Consider the following 20,667-nt stretch of genomic DNA (forward strand, 5'->3'; position numbering starts at 1 on the left):
CATCCCTATAAGGCCTCCTCTAGCCTTCAGGTCTCAGCCATGCTCCACCATTGGAGCAAGGCAATGATCCCCATGAGATGTGACCGTATTCTTTGAAAATAGATATCGTGTTTTTTTTTAAAACATGCCAAGTTCATTTTACATACTCCTGACGTTATAGTCACTCACTCAATATTTATTGAGTACCTACTACTTGCCAAGCTCTGTTCTGAGCTCTGGGGGATATAGCAATGAACAAAACAGGCCAATTCTTTTAGAGCAGGAAAATCATTAGGATCCAGAGAAAGAGAAGGGGCAAATGAGACCTAACATGCCAATTCATTTGGTATTTCTTAAATCCAAATCTGCTCCTTTCTCAAAGACCACCAGTCAGACAACACAAAGTAAAATGGAATCCTCAGTGTCTCTGCAACTTGACATATTGCTCCACCCTCTTATTCATGCCTTTGTTCTTTTCTCCCCCACCTACCCTGTTCTTGGGGGGCGGGGGGTGGGCCACAGTTAAGATGAAATTGAAATTATTGGACTTAGATTAGGACTCCAGATCCAGCCCTGGCCGGGTGGCTCAGTTGGTTGAAGCATCATCCCATACACCAAAAGGTTGCGGGTTCAATTCCCAGTCAGGGCACATACTTGAGTTGTGGGTTTGATCCTTGGTCAGGGTGCATACGCGAGGCAACTGATCGATGTTTCTCTCATATCAATGTTTCTCTCTCTCCCTTCCTTTCTCTCTAAAAATCAATAAAACATATCCGTGGGTGAGGATTAAAAAAAAAAAAAAAAGACTACAGATCCAAGAAAGCCATTTAACCTCTCTGACCTTACTTTTTGTTTTGTTTTGTTTTATGAGCTGGGCTCTGTGATATATTCTTATAGCAAAGACTTCCCCATGTATTAGTGACTTAATATCAACTGTTCTTAAGGCCCAAACTACCTTTTTGAAGACTAGTTGGGATGCTATTGCCATAGCTCAGAGAGAGGTATTGAAGGCTTGAGTTATAAACATGGGAAAGGGGTTCAACGAAAGGGGTAGCGGCAGTCCAAGATATTTCTGCATGAGCTTCACAGCTTGAGTGACCAAGAGAAAGTTAGACCAGCCCAGCTTCATGCCCCTCATTAACTTTGTGGTTTTAGCTCTTTGTTGTTCCAAACAGAAACAAAGTTGGTCTACATTTCATTTTTAAATAACTGACTTTGGGGAATTAAACCTCACTGCCCAAACTGATGTTGTTTTATTTTCATTACACAGCATTCTGGTATCTTTCCACCCTCGCCTCCCTCTGGACTTTCTGATGAGCCCCAGTCTGCCTCTCCTTCACCCAGCTACATGTGGTCCTCCAGTGCACCACCCCGTTACTCTCCACCCTACTACCCGCCTTTTGAAAAGCCACCACCTTACAGCCCCTAGAGGAATGTCTGCTGGCTATTGGGGTTATTGTGGCTTTTGTATTTCTGCTTTAGTGGAAGTGTATAGGGTACACAATTTCAAGTGTGATTCTTATGCATAGTTTCAAGTTTTACAACAGCCTGCCAGGCTAGGGAAAGATAGGAATGAAGCTTATTTGTTATCAGTGCCGAACAGGGGTGGCTAGGCTGAACCCAGGACTTCCATGAAGAACAGTGCACATGTTCTAAGCAAGGCTGGGAAGCCAGCACAGCAAGAAGCTTGTCATGTTTGGACCTGTATTAATTACCCTATGGCTCTGCCTCTGTATTCAGCTAAAGTGTGGTTGTCATCTGTTTCATTTTGTGTAAATGGAGTGTTGTCCTCAAGCCCTTGGCAGATTGCCACCCTAGTACCTCGGTTGAAGTACCTGGCTTATATGCCCTATCTTTCCCTACTACTAAAGTCAGTTCCTAAGGAAAATTTCCCAGATGATGGGGCTACACAGTAGTTCCAATACAGAGAGTTGTGACTAGGATTTAGTTTACTTGTGTCTGGATGTTATAAAAAGCTGCCCATATCTTTTCCTTCTCTATGAGTATTGTAAAAATGGCTGTCGTGATCATTCAGCTCAGCTTTTGTTATTGGTACCTCCCAAAGGGAAAAGTGCAATATCCATTCAAGTAGTGGGGAATAGGGTTGATTGTTCTAGAAGCACTGAAATACATAGAGAGCAACATGTGAGATATTTTAAGGAGATCTGTTATATATCTGATAACTTAGGAGACAGTGGTTCTACTACATGTTGCAGTATCACAAAATACATTTGCTACAGATATAAATCTTATGATTAAATCCAGAATTAAAATGCTAGATTAGGTTCTTGGGTCGTGACATGAATTGTTACTAATCTTTGTGACTATTTAATCTTCAAATATTGTGCTTCAACCCTAGCAAACCGCACGTATCTGCACCCTACCCCAAAAGATCATCTGTTTTAATGCTACTGCTCTTATTGGTCCTGTTTCTGTTGAGACCAATTATGACAGTGTTCAAGATTATGAAAGTGTTACAATGCCGCTTTAAATCTGCAAAACCTCAAATGTAGCCAACTTGACAAATTATTGTGTTATTGTAGATTAAAAATCCACCTGGCACATTGTGGTAGGTATTTGTACAGTTCTTTTAATTAGGCATAGCTTTAAACCATCAACCTGATGGATTTAACACTTTCGCACTCATGCATTCACTTCAAAACGAACACTTTCATTGCAATCTTATGTTAACCTGAGGATTGATTTAAAAAAAGATCGATAACCCTAGACTTGTATCATGTAAAAATACAGGGGCTATAGGAGGGTACCTAATTAGACAGTTCTGCAAACAGAACACATACTGGAAATTTTTCCAGCCAATTTAGCTACCTCCTGACTTGATGGATTAGAGGTAGCAGGCAAATGCTGGTGCTCCCATTTACCTTGCAGACACCCAGCCATCAAGAATTATCAAGGCACGACAAGTGCACTCACTGTTCACAGTAAATGTTTGCAAGACTTTCAGTTTAATTTTCAGCACCATGAATGATGTCTCATCCAGATTTCAAATCTGAAAAACTACAATCTTTTTGTTATATAAAATTACTATTATTTTCTATAGTTCTGAGCACATTAAAATTCTATTGGATTTCAAAAAGGAACTAACAACCAATTGACTTACAAGTATCAACTTGTAATATTCAAAGAAATATTTTGCTATTTACACTTTACCTTTTGCTTTAGTGAATATGTATTTAATTTTTTAAAGGCATCATTACACAGTATATCCTACATTTATCACATTTCTTAAAGTGTTAAGATTCTATGACTCATTTCTATGTATTTTTCTTACTTTACAAAATAACTTGAAACAGTACAGATTTTGTAACACTTAATTTGAGCAGCTTCTTTTTTATTACATCAAATTACATGAAGTGCATGTTACCTTAAAAAATTAATATTTGCTGCTTTACTCTTTTGCAAAACATTTGCTGTAATGAAGGAATTTGTATTTCCAATATGTACCTTAACTGTATTTTGTAATCTTTACTGCTTTATTCCTAATTCTGCTTTAAAGTATTGAACTGGGCATGAAATATTAAAATATTACTCCAGAACCTATTAACTGGATGCTGCTTAAAATCTTTATCACTGCCATGTTGGAAATCCTGACTGCTTTTGTGATGTTTCAAATTAATAAAATTATCCTCCACCTTATCCACTTACATACATCTTCATGGAATCTACAAAGGGTGTCAAAAATGTTCTAAAGCAGTGATTTTCAACCCATGTGCCACAAGAATTTTTAAAACATGCAGTACCTATTTAGTCAGGGACACTGACCTCTTTTCCTTTAGATTGTCAAATAAAAAAACTGACAACAGCTAACACACTACCTGCCCAGTGTGAATAAACCAAAATTAAACCTATTTTTGTCAGATTGGCACAAAATTTTAATAATCAGTTTATGTGTGGCATGAGATGAAAAAGGTTGAAAATTGTTGCTCTAAAGTGACAGACAGCAGTCGACTCACTTTTGACTATCAGGGTTCAAGATACATTGGGCATGCAAATAACCAACGTATAAAACCTAATGAAGAATTCTGTCTTGCTGTCATCAGATATATAGCTCCAATCTCCTGCTACAAAAAAATTGAAAAAACACAGAATATAAAGGTCTATATAACTTCTGAAAGATAGTCTTGTAAAAAAATGCACTCAAAAATCACAAAACGTTTTATTTTTGCCATATGAATCTCTATGAACTAATATCAGGTAACAGCTGAAATGTAGAACTTAAAAGTCATGATAGGTAAGATTGTACAAGTATGAATATTACAGCATTAGGTGAAAATGAACAAGGCTTCATATGATTGACAGAGGTGAGGAAGTCAATGCTGTTGAATAGCAATTAATTTTTTAGAATATGCATGCCTTGACCATACAAAATACCTTGGGTCATTTTTACCATTTGTTTTATCTTTTTTGGTACAATAGGAAACAATGCAGCATTAATTCCTCATAGTAGTTGCATGTGGGGAATAATTACCACCAAAATGATAATGATCATTTAAACATCTTTGCTTAGTTTGAGCAGTTTCACTTTCTGTCATCTTAACAAATTGCTATTTCGAATAGTTTCTATCTAGAATATTTATGGGTAATTTATCCCAGAACCAAATTTGAAGTCAACTTGAAAGAAAAAGTGAAGTTCAATAGCCAGAAAACTATAAAATAAGAAAACCCACAATAAGTTTTATATAATGTCTTGCTGCAGATTTCCAACCTAATAAATACTGGGAGTAAAGGGTGTTAACCCTTTACTAGAATATTCCACATGAATTCCAAACTTCAAATAAATTTCTAGAAAAACTGAAGACTCTGATATACATGCAAGTAAGAGTCTTCTGGCAAAAATACAATTTAATTTTCCGGTTTTCCTCCTCCCCCGCAAACTCTGGAAGATACCTTCAGTAGGCACAGTTTAAATCTCAGACTCAGAATTTACATAAAGCACAGCAGAAGCAAAAAATAATATCCATATTACTCAGAATGGATAGTGTTCCATTACAGAATTCCTGGTTTGACATAATAGCCTGTAGAAAATACCAAGTTTTATGATGACAAACTAATTTACCTAGCACTTAAGTCTAAAACGTCTGGAAGCCCTTGCTGGCATCAGTATCACTCATACTTGTAGAGTAATTATGTCTAACTGGTGAAATATTTCAGAATGCACCTATAGCCAAAGAGTAATGCTATCAACATCTACACAGAAAGGAAGTAGATATTGTGAATCCAGAGATCGCAGAGTCTTGAGTTATAAGGTAATTTAAAATTTTCCAAGGATTAGTTTACAAAATGGTTTTTGACAGTATAGACTCAGAACAGAAAACAGATGTACGTCATTCTAAGCCTCGGTAAGCAACAGATTACTTTTTCTTTCTCCTTGTATTATTGCAAATACTTATGCCTGATACCCTCAGCTATCAACTTTAGAAACACTGAAACCATTATCTTTAAATCTAATTTACCATCGGAAGAATGATGTATACATGAGAAATTACGATTAAAGCTTTATTTAAGTTTGAAGTCAAGAAATAGACTATTTTAAAAAATACATTGTTAAGGAGAAAGAAAATATGTTGAATTAAGAAATACTTAAGCAAAGTTACACATGACTAATAACTATGCACAACAATCTTTTTCAGTATCTATTAAATTTTTTTCTTTGCAAAGTCATTTACAGAAGTTCAACAAGTTAATCTTGTTATAAATGCTAGGCTATATTTTCCAACCTGCTTCCTTTTAGTTCTAGCACTTCAATAAGTTTTGACTTTATTTTCTAAATGTTTAAATATGTGTCATTTAAAAAGGAAGAAAGGTGGTATTTACTGGTCTCAAGATAAATGGGGATCAACAAGCCTATATTACATTCCATATATAGTTTCTGATTGCTATAACATTGCAGAAATTTGCAGATGGAATGGAACTTATTTTCGAAAGGGTAAAAACCTAAAAGGTCCTGCTGATAAGGAAGTACTAGATCACTGATTCAGCTATTTAAAATGAAAACTTCCTATTAGAGATTCTAAGTAATATGAACATTGAAAAATATATGCCAGTAGCCTCCTACCCAAAATATGTAGGAGTCTCATTTCTGGAACCTATCATGTATAAAGATTTATATAGAATTAAAGATTTATTTTGGTGGCTTACATATTCAAAATTTGCAAATTTTCATGGGACTATTTTTAACCATAATGAACAAAAAGGCAATCTCCAATCACTTCTACTCTGCCTCTAACATGTAAGAGTAAAAATTCAAAAATAATGCAACAGAACTTTTCATCACCTCCTGTCTGCATTAGAGATTAGTATTTTTTACCAGAGACCACATAGCAAAGGTATATATACACTAGTCCCAGCCACCAAAGTCTTTTCCACATGATGGCAATAAAAGCAAGATTTAAATCTAATTAGCTAAAACTAATTCTTCAGATGAGACTTGACTGCATGGCCATTTTCATGGAAGGAGGCAGGAGGTTGCTATCCATTTGGACTAGCAGAACACACAACCACGTGGAACCTTGTTTCAAAAATTTCCAGAACAACTTCAGAAGTTCTTGTTTACTTTTTATGCCATATACAAAACACAACACACATTTATAGTCTCAATATTAAGAAAATTGAGAATTGAGCAGTAAAGTGCTAACATAGAAGGGGAAAGTTTAAGATATACTAGGGTATGCTAATAACTCCAGTTATCTTCAAAAAACATTCAGACTGCTTCAAATTCTATTCTGGAAACTATCCCTCCAAGCTTTTTTTGCCCCTTTTAAATGAGCTGATAGCTAACTATATAAACAGATACTTGGGGGTGGGACTTCGCAATCTCTACAAACTTTCAGAATAATTTGCTTCTAAAAATTATCAACAAATAATCCAACTAAACTACCTTCAGATGACGTGTCACAAAAAATGTCTTAATTTGTTTTATAGGTCTTCTGAAAGCCCTGCCCCTTAATCCAAACCAAAACTTTGATATTTCACAGGAGTTCAATAAGATTCTGGTATTATAAATTCAAACTCAGTACTGCCATCTGTTACATTCTGTTTAAAAATGGAATCATTTTCCTGCTGAATAAAAATATCTTCCCAGGTCATTGGCTTGTTCTGAGGAGTGGATGTGGTCCCTACTGGAGGTTCTTTCCCAGCATCAACCTTATACCCAATACCATCATCCTTCATTACAGGCACAGTGCCTGACCTATCAGAGAGGTATGCATATTGTCTGATCTGTAAAGACCTGCATGGATGTAAACGATAAAGCTTTGAGTCTCCAGAAGGATCTTGACTATGAACTGACTTTATGTGTGAAGACATAAATTGATAGTTGATGAAAGATTTGCCACAAGCCAAGCACTGATATCTTCGCTCCCCTGTGTGATGAATTTCATGCTTTGTGCGATATTCTGCAAGAGGAAATACCTTCTCACAGTAACGGCAAGGATACTTCTTTTCCCAAGAATGAATGTTAAAATGTCTCCGCAAGCTTGTCAGACAGACATAAGACCTTTTGCATACAATACAGATATAATAGACCCTTCCATCTACTATTAACTCATAGTGATCATCATGTTTTACTTTCATACGTTTGTTTGCTGGCTCACTGCTAATTGTTTTTGGTATCTCATTCTCAAGTCTGGCCTCCCCTTCATCAGGGTCATCTTTGACAGGGATCACTATGTCATAAGTATCTTCACCAATATTTGCATAAACCTTGCAACCAGTTGACAAGCCTTCAATTTCAGTAGCTGTATCTAAAGTAATGATCTTCTGACCCTCCATTAGATGTTTTGATTCTAAACCTGGATCATTAGTGTTTCTAGTAATTATATCTGAAACTTTTAAAGAATTGGAAAGTGGCTCTTGCAGAAGTGTAGGGATCTGCATCTTCTGTACCAGTGATCCGTCAAAAGTGGTATTTTTGGGAGTATCAGCCTGTGGGACCAAAGATGTATTACTGACAGCCGAATCTGGACTGGAGCTAATAGTGTCGTCATCATCATCTATAATTTCCTCCTCCTCGTCGTCATTGGCCTTGTTTCCTTTCAAAACAGTACTGTTTGTCTGCTGATTCTGCACAAGTAAATTGATTGAAGGAGACAAATGATTTGGAAGTGAAGGACTGACATTTGGTGGCGTAGTATGTGGTGCCTGATTTAACAAAATGATGTTAGGAGTCAGATGTGTCTGGGCGGAAGATACCAGCACTTTTTCACTTCCTTGTGTTTGGCTCAGAGTTGCCTGATTCACAGGAGTAGGAAGTTTCTGAGGAGGTGTGTTATTTGTTAAAGGGGGGGAGTTATTGCTAGCACAAGGTGCAACATCTGAAATATCAACAGAGCCTGAATTAGGCTGGGCCTGTGCCACTGCACTGGTACTTGGCAAAGTCTCCTTTGCAGGCAGAATCTCAGAGCAGAAAATAACGTCGTCATCATCATCATCTGAATCAGTAACAATAATCTTCTTTGTCTCATAATCTTCAGCAGATAAGGAAAAAGACTCTGTTATAATAGGCATTATAGTTGCCCCATTATCTTGGGTTTCGTCTTTTGATTTTTGTACTTCAAGGTTCTTGTCACTAGAACCAGGAGGTAAGGTTTCTGAATTACCATCCTGAGCTGTACGTGAGATGCTTTTAACCTGTGACAACGGGACACCAAGCTCTGCTATAAACTTAACTCCTAACAACTGCCCTGATTTAATTAATTCATCAAGTAAATCTGATCTAACGCGAACAATTTTAGAACTATAGATATAATTGAGAATTTCTGCAAAGATCTCTGCTCTTATAAAGCTTAGTTCAACAACTTGCCCAGCAACTGAGAAGAGCTGATGGAAGTAAGTACTAGAAGCAGAAAGAATATTCCTGTGGGCCCGGAATTTTCGGTCTTCCACAATAACGGTAACATCACAGAAGAGTCCATGGCCACGTTGCTCATTCAAGGAGTTCAGCAGACTGCCAGAGTATTGAATGTCTGTAGCAGAAATCAGTTTTCTACTCTCCATGCCTATTAGAGAAAGGGAGAAGGTAGGGATGAAAGAAGATTAGGAAAGAAAAGCAAAAGTATTTTACCATTCAGAATTTTAGCTCCAGATCATTAAATAATTTGTTCAAGTTTTAACCGAAGTTTGGCATAACTTTTTGGCTTTTATATAAATTGTTCATATGGGTTGGGTTTTGGACCATGTGTCAAATCTCATGACTTCCCCCTGAGAAGAGACAAGCAAGTTTTAAACTGATCTACAGATGTGAACAGTAATCTCTCCCTGTACATCTCAAATACATGTATCACCACTAAGCAATTTTTAAATATTAGAATTAATTTTCTTAGTTCCCCATTTTGTTTTTTCAAGAAGAGTTAAGAATTAATTTTTAGCTGTCTTAAAACTTTTTAAAGAAAAATCTTCATTTTGAACACATAAAAGTTATTTCACCAGTAAATGAATGATTTAAATGTCAGAAAAGCTTGCGGCCTGCAGGCCACAAGTTTGATATGCTTGGTGTATACAAAACTGAGTCTGCAATATATACTCTTCCTAAATTTTAACTTATCTTTAAGAACATATTAAAAAACTACTCCCTGCAGTCAATGACTAAATCAGCATTTACAAACACTGACAATTATTACCTCTAAACGTCCCATTATTCTTCTATTCTTATTTAAATTGTGATGCCTCAACAGGATAAACCAGTGAACACCTTTCTTATCCTTTCCTTTCTTCATTCCCTTCCTCCTTCTCCTCACCTCTCTTACAATCTCCAGAGGTGGAATGTTAAAGAGTGCCAAATGAAATCAACAGATGCTACTATAAAAAGATAAAGGAAAAGTTTACCATTTCTTAATGCCTATTTGCACAAAAACATTTTGTTAGTAAAGAAATATGTGCATTGGTATGAGAACATTCTCACATCAAATGAGTTAGTGAAAATGAAAATAAGCTTATTGGAAGAGTGTAGATATTGCTCAAGAAAAAAATGGGGGGATGTCAGTAAATAGCGTCAGTAAAAAACATTTTTGCACGTCTTAATAGATATTCCCAGTCACAATGATCCTGAGTTGTTAAAATACATAGGGTGTCCCCCCAAAATGTATATGCACTTTGAATTATTATAAAGGCAATGTTTATTAAAATACTTTTCATTTTCAAAATTGAGCTATCAGTTGTTAAATTATATATATATATATATATATATATTTCGGGGACACCCTATCCTATCCTACATAATAAAATCTATATATATAAAAGCCAAGTGACCGGAATGACTGTAATGACCGGTCGCTATGACACACACTGTGGCTGGCCAACGAGCTCGAACGGGGGCGGGGCCCGCCAGCCGGCCAACCTCTGTGGCCCCTCGCTGAGGCCAACCCTACCCCCGATCACCCCTCCCACCATGATTGGGGGAAGGGCTGGCCAACCTCCTGTGGCCCTTCCCCCCCGCCAGCCCCAATCCTATAATAAAAGGCTAATATGCAAATTGACCGAATGGCAGAATGACCAGTCGCTATGATGTGCACTGACCACCAGGGGGCAGATGCTCAATGAGCTCCCACAGGGGGGAGCACCGCTCAGCCAGAAGCTGGCTCAAGGCTGGCAAGCAAAGCAGTGGTGGCAGGAGCCTTTCCCACCTCCACGTCAGTCAGACATCCCTCAAGGGCTCCTGGACTGCAAGAGGATGCAGGCAGGGCTGAAGGACCCCCCCACCCCAGTGCATGAATCTCGTGAATTGGGCCTCTAGTATCTATAATTATAAAAGTGTAATATGCTAATTAGATCGGACATCCTTTCAGATGACCTTCCCGATGAAGCCAGGGCTATGAGGGAAGACCAGGACCCGGGTGCCAGAGGGCGGACGGGGGGAAAGGAAGGCCTACTCTTGCACGAATTTCATGCATCAGGCCTGTAGTATAAATATATATAAACTAGTGGCCCGTTGCATGAAATTCGTGCATGGGGGGGTGTCCTTCAGTCCAGCCTGCACCCTCTCCAATCTGGGACCCCCTCCAGGGATGTCCGTCTGGCAGTCGGACATCCCTCTCGCAATCCAGGACCGCTGGCTCCTAACCACTCACCTGTCTGCCGGCCTGATTGCCCCTAATCACTTTGCCTGCCAGCCTGCTTGCCCCCAACTGCCCCCTCTGCTGGCCTTCTTGCCTCCAACTTCCCCCCCTTGCCAGGCTGATCGCCCCCAACTGCACCCCCCTGCTGGCCTGCTCACCCCCAATTGCCCCCCACCCCCATGCCGGCCTGATCACCCCTAACCGCCTCTGCCTTGGCCCCACCATGGCTTTGACCGGAAGGACGTCCAGAAGGTCTCCCGGTCTAATTATCATATTATCCTTTTATTAGTATAGATTAGCTGATAAGTACTTTTGGTAAAGAAATACTTTTATTGCTAATATTCTTTCCCTTTAGAATTACCAAAATAGCTAGCAGCTGTTAAAATGTGTATACATTTTTTGGGACACCCTGGACACATGGAAGACAGAGGCATCTCAAATATCTTCTCAATATTTCAAAATTATAGCTTAAAAAAAGTAAGTGAAGAATCTAGAGATCAAGGACTTAAATCATCATCAGTAACAAGGTATTGCTTGTTAACAGTAACAAGGAATTCCAGGTTAGGCATTCATCAGAACGGGTGACCTTTGGACAGCGAGCCAGCAACCAGGGCTTCAGAAATATGGGGATTTCGAAAGAAGTCACTTTTCAGTGGATAGATGGGTTTTCTGAATAGGGTCCCACAATTTTTGTCATTTGCAAATGGTTTTTTTCCAATGGAGGAATGCGTGAAGTGGGCATGTCCTGATGACACTGGGACTTGGTTTCATTTTGTTTAGGTTTCCTCTCCTCCCCATTAGGGTGGGCCCAGGAACGGGAGGCGGGGGGGGGGGGGGAGAGGGGAGGGCAAGTGATGGTGGAAAAGCGAGAAACAGACATCTGCCGCAAGGGAGTGAAACAAACCGACACGCGGCTCCCAACAGCAGCTGAACCCCATCTTCTTCCTCCACCTCCCCCCTCTTCTCCATTTGCACTCAGCTGGCTGCAACCAAGGTTTTTAACCCCCTTTCACGCAAAAGGGCAGCGTCTCGCAAATACAGACAGATCGGCACAGTGAAAGGGGGGGTAATAAGGCTAGCTGGGGAAAGTAGAAGGTGGCGAAGAGGAGGGTGGGGGTGCTGGGAGGGGATAAGGCCGAGCAGGCGGCATTGTTATGCCCTGGGAAGGGGACAGAAGAGGAGGATGGGCCCGGCAGAAAGGCTCTAAAACAAAGTAGGGACAAGGAGCAGAAAGAGAGGCACAAAAAGGCAGGTTATGGGGCAAGGAAAACGCCAAGTGGGCCTCTGTGGAAGGCTTCCCACGCTCCGGGCCTACCCGCAGCACCCGCAGCCCTCGGGCCCCTGACGGCGAAGAGGACCGCACCGCGGCCTTCCCCGGTCGCCCCCTCCTTCACTCCAGGGCCCACACAAAGAAAGGGCCGGAGGAGCGAAGCCTCCAACTCGGCCGCTTCCTGGTTCAAGTGAGGAGGAAGCAGACGCAGGCGCGGCCGGGGACGGAGGAAGCAGCGCGGCCCTAGCCGCTCCCGGGCCAGGCCGGCTCTTTACCTGCTTTTCCACGTCGCCGCTTCTCCTCCTCAGGCCGCGCCGAAGGGTGGGAGTCCTCCGACAACAAGAGGCCAGACTCCGCGGCGATTCCGCTCCTTCTTTAAACGTCGCTCCAGTCTTGGGCGACGTCGACGCGGCTGCCGCCTCCTGCCGCCACCGCTGCAACCGCTGCCCCACGTCGGCCGACAGAGGGCACCGCGCCGCGTAGGCGAAGCGCTGGAGTCGAAGGCGCCTTCCACCTCCGAGTGCACTCGGGTCTTTCCGGAAGGGCCCCGGCTCCAGGCGGGCCGCTCTGGCTCCTCTCTCGGTCTTCGGCTCCTTCCGTAAGTTGGCAGAGGAAGCCTGGGAAGTCCTTGGAAGGTTCGGCCCTTTCCGGAGGGCGAAAGGGTGGGAAAAAGGAAAGGGAAAGATAGGGTAATGTAGTCTTGAGGAGCCTTAAGGATGCAAGGGAAGCTAGACGCTTTCACCTAAATTCAGTTTAAGCATCTAGGGCGTAAAAACTTTGAGAGGCTATCCGGGTTTCATTTCTTCAGCAAGTTTGGAACTGCCCTGTTAGCCTGATTTTTAGATAATAAACCACCTTGAAATATAATCTGAATAAATAAAATCAAATAGATCTCATCAACTTATGATAATTCAAGTTGTAGGATAATAACTACATTACAGTAACTATTCTTAAGAAGTAAATCTAGTGTCCGGACAAGTACTAGCTTCTTAATTGACTACTAAATGATGCAGTACTTGTAATTCCTTCATTTCAACTGTCATTTACTGACCACCTTGTTTTATCTGTATCAAATCTTATGCTAGGTTCTGTGGAATACAAACATGAATAAGCCAAGTCTCTATCTTTTCAAAGAGCTCAGTAGATAGACACCGAACATAGACTAAAGTGTTTGTACAAGGTATAGAACACAGAGAAGCGAATAGCATATTGAATGCTAACATTCGAGCTGTACCTTAATGATGAATAATAGTAACACTTGCATTATTAATTTATTATTTTTATTTACATAGCATTTCCTCCTCGGAGGGCTTTAGTGTCAGTTGCATAGTAGGTGTTCAGTAATTGTTTAATGAATGAATAAATGAGTTGTGGGGTTTTTTTTTTTAATCCTCACCTGAGGATATTTTTCCATTGGTTTTTAGAGAGAGTGGGAGGGGGAGAGACAGAGAGAAAAACATCAATGTGAGAGAGAGATACATCAATTGGTTGCCTCCTGCACACACCTCAACCAGAGCCCTGGGCCAGAGAGGAGCCTGCAACCAAGATACATGTCCTTGACTGGAATTGAACCCGGGGGGACCCTTCAGTCCACAGGCTGATGCTCTATCCACTGAGCCAAACCGGCTACGGATAATTTTTTTAAAATCCTCTCATAATAACACTTCCAACTGAGTACCATGATGAAGGAAGCAACAGGACTGGTGTTTGGAGAGTAAAATATTTCCCTTTAGGTTGGTTAATGATCATATTCAACTAAGGAACCAAAATAGTAGTTTTTTTTCTTTGACAATGAAAGGACTCATGGGTATAATTTTCTTTTTAAAAAATAGGTATAGGATAGTATTGCATCTGTTTCCAAAAACTTGAATTTGCACCTATTTACCTTTCAGTCAGAATCTCTGTGCTTCTTTCCTACAAAAACCTTACTGAAAATATCCATCAGGCTAAAACAGATCTAACTATATCTAATTTTCTTCAATACGAAATCAGACAAGACTATCTCTATCTATGCATCCCCAATCTACTCTACATTCTCCTCAATAAAGTAAAGCCACATAGTAAAGCGTCAAAATAGTGTAATACAGTTTTATTTTCACATGGAAATAAGAAAGTCATATGAAATTACTCGGTTACTTCTCCAAGATTTTATATTGTGGGAAAACAAACTATGTGGGACTTATTACATCACTAGAGGCCTGGTGCATGCATTCGTGCACTGGTGGGGTCTCTCGGCCTGGCCTGTGGGGATCAGGCTGAAACCAGCAGTCTGACATCCCCCGAGGGGTCCTGGATTGTGAGAGGGCGCAGGCCAGGCTGAGGGACCCCACTGGTGCACAAATCTGTGTACTGGGCCTCTAGTATACATGCAAGATCTTTGGTTAATTTCTTCCCACCCTCCCCCTTCCCCCCTCCCTTCTGAGATTCATTAGTCTGCTCCATGTTTCCATGCCTGTGCATTGAGCGTCTGATCCCTGGTGGTCAGTGTGCATCACAGAAAATGGTCAAATAGTCAAATGGTCAGACACTTAGCATATTATCCTTTTATATATATGGACTGGTTTTGTTAAACTAGGACTTAAAATTATAAAAATTTCATTGTTTAATATAAATACATTTCATGTGAAGTAGGAGTGTGTTGTTATAAAAGAAAGTAAAACAGATAGTAGTATTTGCCTGGCAACTGAGTACTTAACAAAATTAGTTAGCAGATTAATGACCACTTTTGAGTCATTCTCCCTCAAAATTTAGTAGCAAAAAATATTAGAAAATAGGACAAAGTACATCTTTTTTTTTAAGTACATATTTTTTTAAAACTAAATTTTATTTTTTCAATTACAATTTATATTCAATATTATTTTGTATTGGTTTCAGGTGTACAGCATAGTGGTTAGACTATCATATACTTTACAAAGTGTTTCCCCTGATATTTTTAGTGCCCACATGGCACCATACATAGTTATGGCAATATTATTGACTATATTCCCTATGCTATATGTTATGTTTTCATGACTAATTTGTAACTACCAATTGGTACTTCTTAATCCCTTCACCTCTTTCACCCAGTCCTCCAACCTCCCTCCACTCTGACATCGATCAGTCTGTCCTCTGTCTATAAGTCTGTTTCTATTTTGTTTGTTCGTTTATTTTGTTCTTTAGATACCACATATAAATCAAATCATATGGTATTAGAACAAAGTACATCTTGAAAGTTTAGTATCTATTTATCTTTCAGTAGCTAAGTTGACTAAAACTAAAATGACTTAACTTTGAAATACAGATCACAATGGCAGTAACTGCCACACTTGATATCAAATGTTTTTTGGTTACCACTCAGTAAATTGGAAGATACACTCAATACAACTTCTTTTGCACCAATATGATCAGCACCACGGCTGCCCCTAGGATTGTCTTGCCTTTTGGTTTCTTTCACGAAAGGGCCTTGAAAGTGTGGAACCTCAAATGAGGTATGATGAAAATCTGTTAATTCAAAGCCCAGGAAGCTTCTCTTCCCTTCTGTCCATGTCACTCACCCCCTATCTCAGCAAAAACTAAACTAAAATAAAAAATTACTTATAATTAAAGGTGATCCAAGGATTAGGAAATGAATTTTTGTAGGAAAGCAGAGAAGACCACTTAGGGAAGATAGGATTTACTAGGTGGCCGCAAACTGCTGTTTATGTTTCAGTTTCCCTGTTCCGCTTGTCCTGGAATTTTCCTAGCTTCTTGCTATTCTGTAACAGTTTCATATTTCAAATATGGAGAAAATGAGGGACTATAATACCCATGAATTCTTTATAAAAATTACTTGACAATATGAACTCAAATAACAAATGAATAAAAATAAAGAATTAAAAATGGACATTTTGCAGTGAGCCAATCTATTTAAATGGAGGACTAAGACCAAACAGCAAGGTTGATTATGAATATGTGACAGAATGAAATTACTATTAACACAGACTTAAAAATCCATTCATTTGTTCATTAAATACATATAATTTTGTACCTACTTTGTGCCAGGCAATGTTGTAGGCACTGTGGATACAGTCATCATCAAAATGAAGTCTCAGTCCATGAAACTCAGATTCTGAAGGGAGATAGCCAATCAATGATTTTCTCACATCATTGATGTTTCTGTGTGTCTCTCTCCTCTCCCTTCCTATCTGAAATCAATAAAAATATATTTTTTAAAAAGGGGAGAGACATACAATAAACATGTGTATATATTACCTAAATATATAACATCAGATAGGAATGAGTGTTTTGAAGAAAATTAAACAGTGTAAAGGGACAGAGAATGATGAGGATGCCATTGCAGATAGTGTGGTCAGGGACTGCCTCTCTGAAAAGATGATATATGAGCAGGGAATGGAATTAACTAAGGGAAAGAGCCATGCAAATACCATGTTGTATTACGTATGGGACATACTTGTACTAAAACATTATTTGTTGTGTATCTGAAATTCAAATGTAAGTGGACCTACTGCATTATTTCCTTTTGCTAAATCTGACACTAAAACATACTGTCAGCTGCTTAGGAAATAGTTTCAATACTTTGTGTGTTTTCTTCGGTGGTGGTTAGGGGCACCGACCTTCCAGGCAGTTGAAAATCTGCCTATAACTACCTAATTATATTTGAGCCATTCCTATATATAGGGTGAGGCAAAAGTAGGTTTACAGTTGTGAGCATGTGAAAGTTTATTCTTATATTATCATTTATTAATTATTGTGTTATTTTCTATACAAACTGTAAACCTATTTTGTCCCACCTTTATTCTTTCTATATGTATATATGTACACACACTTTATTTACACATATTATTTATGCATCTATTATTTGTGTGTATATATATGTATACACACACACACACACACACACACACACACACGCATATATGAAACACAGTAAGTACCCATAGAATATGTAACACAAGCAGAATTGTTGATAGGACCACTCTGAAATATATCATGTGGCCTGTCATTCTTCCCTTTAGTTACTTCCAGTACAAGGCTGAGAAAGACAAGGTCTCTGGTCCAATCTGGACCTGGCGGGCCCTATGGGGAACCACAAGGATGCCCGGAACCGATTGTAACGGAGGCTTGTTTACAAGATTACCCACACTCCTTTCACGTCCCGCTGCTGGCCACGTAGGCCTGGGGAAGGGTTTTGCGGATGTACCCGGAAGGTTTCCATGGTCTCCCAGCTTTGGGAGGTTGCGCAGTGGCGGGGTCTGGGAGTCAGGCGGGTTCCCAGGCTCTGGAAAGTGGTACCTATTTTGCAACAAGGATGGCGCTGGTGCTTGGCGCTCGCGCCCGTGGGGGACGGAAGGCAGGCCTTGGGCTCCCAGGGGAAGCCTCGCAGCTCTCCCCAGAGCCTGGAGCACAGCGAGGTCGCGCGTTCCCTTCGGGGGGGCCCCCCAGCTCATGGTCAGGGGACCGAGTAGCCTTGGGCATCAGCTAGGTGGCCTCCGCCAAGGTCCCGGAAACCCGCCCCACTGCTCCAGTTCAAGGTACGGTTCTCGAGAGCGGAGCTAGGTGCCAGGTCGCTTTTGCTTCCTTGGCTGCCTATCGCGGGCAACAAGCCCTGGCTTAGGCTGCTGAACACTGACAGGGAGGAGTGGGTAGGAACCAGGAGCCTTTGATCTGAGGAGTGCACAGCTGGTTTCTGAGTCTCCTTCATCTTTCACCCCGCTTTTGACCGTTTGCATTTTGCTTCCTTCTACCTTCCTTGCCCCCATTTTCATTTTTTCTTCAGTCTATCCATGGTAGCCCCCTTTTCGGCCTTTTTCTTCCTTAATTCTCACTCACCCTCGGGCCCCTTCAGACAGTGCCATGGGCTCCCTTCACCCCCCCCCCCCCCCCACACACACACACACTTTCCACCTCTGGTCTTGTAGCGGATATGGCCAAGGCTCGCAGACCTATGTATAGCATTTATATGCTTTGTGTTATTTGAACAAGTTTCTATTTTCCATCATACTGAGTGGAAAGGAGGAGTTTTGTGAGTTATTCATCACAGAATTCGCTGTACTTGTCACTTAATAAGAGCTCAACAATTGCTTGTCCAATATATATTGATCGGTTGGAGATGATAACAGGATGTGTAAGTGGAAAATCTTTGTAGGGTGTTGGGAAGGATTGAAGTTAAGGGTTGAAATTGGAAAGTAGAAAAACCTTCCTCTAAGCCATGATTAGCTCAATGTGGGGAAAGTGATGTGCTAAACTGCAGAGGAGTCTCCCTTAAGAAAGGTCTTGTTAAGTGGTCTCTATCTTGACCTCAAGGAATGAGGGGAGGGTGAGATCAGTTTTCTTCTATTGACACTGAGTATTGGAGTGGAAAATTAGCTTAAGAAGGAGAAGGAAAGAGTTACAATTATTGCTGTGTAAGTATTCACTTCAGGTAGAATACTAAGTGCCTTGGATGTGTTACAAAAAATGAGAAATTTAAAAACATTCCAGGCATTGAGGGGTAGGTTGAAATTACAACAGCTAGGACATGTCTTTTTAAAAAAAATATATTTTATTGATTTTTTACAGAGAGGAAGGGAGAGGGATAGAGAGTTAGAAACATCAATGAGAGAGAAACATCCATCAGCTGCCTCCTGCCCACCCCCCACTGGGGATGTGCCCACAACCAAGGCACATGCCCTTGACCGGAATCGAACCTGGGACCCTTCAGTCCACAGGCCAACGCTCTATCCACTGAGCCAAACCAGTCAGGGCTAGGACATGTCTTGATGGTGTGTGTTTTCTTCCAGCAGTGAGAGGTAATAAAGCACAGTGAGAACGAGTATAGTCGAAGGATTATGACTGCCTGAGTTTGAAGCCCTGCGTTGCCACTTAATACCTGTGCTGGAAGAGTTTAGCTGAGCTATTCCATGATATTACTGCCTCAGCATCCATTTTGTTCAGCCAAGTGGCTTTCAGGGACCTTAAATAGCACTATCCCCCTCATGCAAGCACATGCCCTACATAGCAGCACACAGAGTCACAAGCAAATGTACGTTTCTGATATGACTTACCCAGCAGCCCTTGTGATCAACAGTCTCCCCTGCCTCCTAGCACCTGTGTGCTATATGGCCCCTAAGATAAGACACCCTGGGGTTCAGCAAAACCTCACTCTTTTGTTTCAAATGGACTGATCTGGACCTAGCCGGGGAATCCCAAAGCACTCCACCCACAGACCTTAATAAAGGCATGTGCTCCAGGTCCTGTCATCTTTATCTGTATTCTGTCTTGACCTCCCTATGTGGACCCTCCAGGAATGCTGTGTACGTCCTTCCAGACCTATGAGTAATAAACTACTCTATTTTCAATTACTCTTGTGGTCTCTTGTTGAACTTCGGCTCACCATCCACTTAACAAATGTTAATTTAACGACGTCAAAACCTTGGGTAAGTTCCTTAAACTCTATAAGCTTCCTTTCTTCACCTATAAAAAGGGGACAAAAATAATACTGACATTGTTAGTATTGTGATGATTTAATACCTGGAACATAATACACATTCCGTGTTAGCTATTATGGTTTCATGCCTGGGAGCAGAAATGGTAAAAACAGTCCTCTGAGTAATAGTGGAGACCTACCTCTCCAAGTTAAATGTTTCAAAAAGGTGCTCCCAGTCTGACAATCAAAAACAAAATAGCTTCTTTTTCTTTAAATCCGCACCTGAGGATAAGTTTGTTGATTTATTTTTATTTTTATTTATTTATTTTTTTTTTAGAGAGGGAATGGGAGAGAGAAAGAAACATTGATGTGACCGGGAATTGAAACCGAAATTTTTCAGTGTACAGGACGACACTCCAACCCACTGAGCCACAGTGGCAGCCAGGGCAAAACAGCTTCTTATTTTAGAATCTTAACCAAAAGATGTAAGAACAGCTTGGATGAAATTTGCATTTGTGCATGTAGAAGATAATTCATCTTAAGGGTACAGATGAAACCAGTTAGCAGCAGGGACCATTTTAATGGTCTCCTACTCACCCTGTTGGTGAGAGAGGAAGGGATGTCCTCCCTAGAGTTATGGGGAGGCTGAACACAGGTTACTTGACACTGGACAAATGAGATCCACAGACTGACAGGGTACTCAGACTCACTACCCAGGCATATCTGGAACTGTACCTTTTGATAAAGAAGGTTGTTTGGCTAGGGGACCTATAGGCAGGAGCAAAGTGGGGAGGGTAATTTGTCATTAGGCCATTGGATGCCCTTCTGGTTTCCCCAGATGTCTAGGCAGTACGTAATAGTGGGCCTTAACCCTTTGCACTCGCTTGCTTTTTTCTCGATTCCTTTATTCTACTCGGGATTTAATTTTTTAAATACCCCAGATTTTACAAAGCGCGGCAGTA

At 40.5% G+C, this 20,667-nt stretch overlaps 2 protein-coding genes across 3 annotated transcripts in view; one reads left to right on the top strand and one right to left on the bottom strand.

Moving 5' to 3' along the window:
- The window catches only part of TMEM255A (transmembrane protein 255A), a 54,697-nt gene extending 51,157 nt beyond the window's left edge, over positions 1-3,540 (top strand). For both annotated transcript variants that reach the window (XM_008156112.3, XM_028132044.2), the window contains one exon: positions 1,250-3,540. In XM_008156112.3, coding sequence (XP_008154334.1) covers positions 1,250-1,408 — 159 coding nt within the window. In that variant the 3' untranslated portion in view covers positions 1,409-3,540. The remainder of the gene's footprint in view (positions 1-1,249) is intronic.
- A 592-nt stretch (positions 3,541-4,132) lies between these two features.
- On the bottom strand, positions 4,133-12,830 carry ZBTB33 (zinc finger and BTB domain containing 33). The gene is made up of 2 exons (XM_008156110.3): positions 12,597-12,830; positions 4,133-8,996 (listed from the first exon to the last, which is right to left on the bottom strand). The coding sequence occupies exon 2, from the start codon at positions 8,992-8,994 to the stop codon at positions 6,979-6,981; it is 2,016 nt and encodes a 671-aa protein (XP_008154332.1). The 5' UTR covers positions 8,995-8,996; positions 12,597-12,830; the 3' UTR covers positions 4,133-6,978.
- Positions 12,831-20,667: the final 7,837 nt, after the last annotated feature.

Source organism: Eptesicus fuscus, chromosome 1, assembly GCF_027574615.1.
Source record: "Eptesicus fuscus isolate TK198812 chromosome 1, DD_ASM_mEF_20220401, whole genome shotgun sequence".
Lineage (NCBI taxonomy): Eukaryota > Metazoa > Chordata > Mammalia > Chiroptera > Vespertilionidae > Eptesicus > Eptesicus fuscus.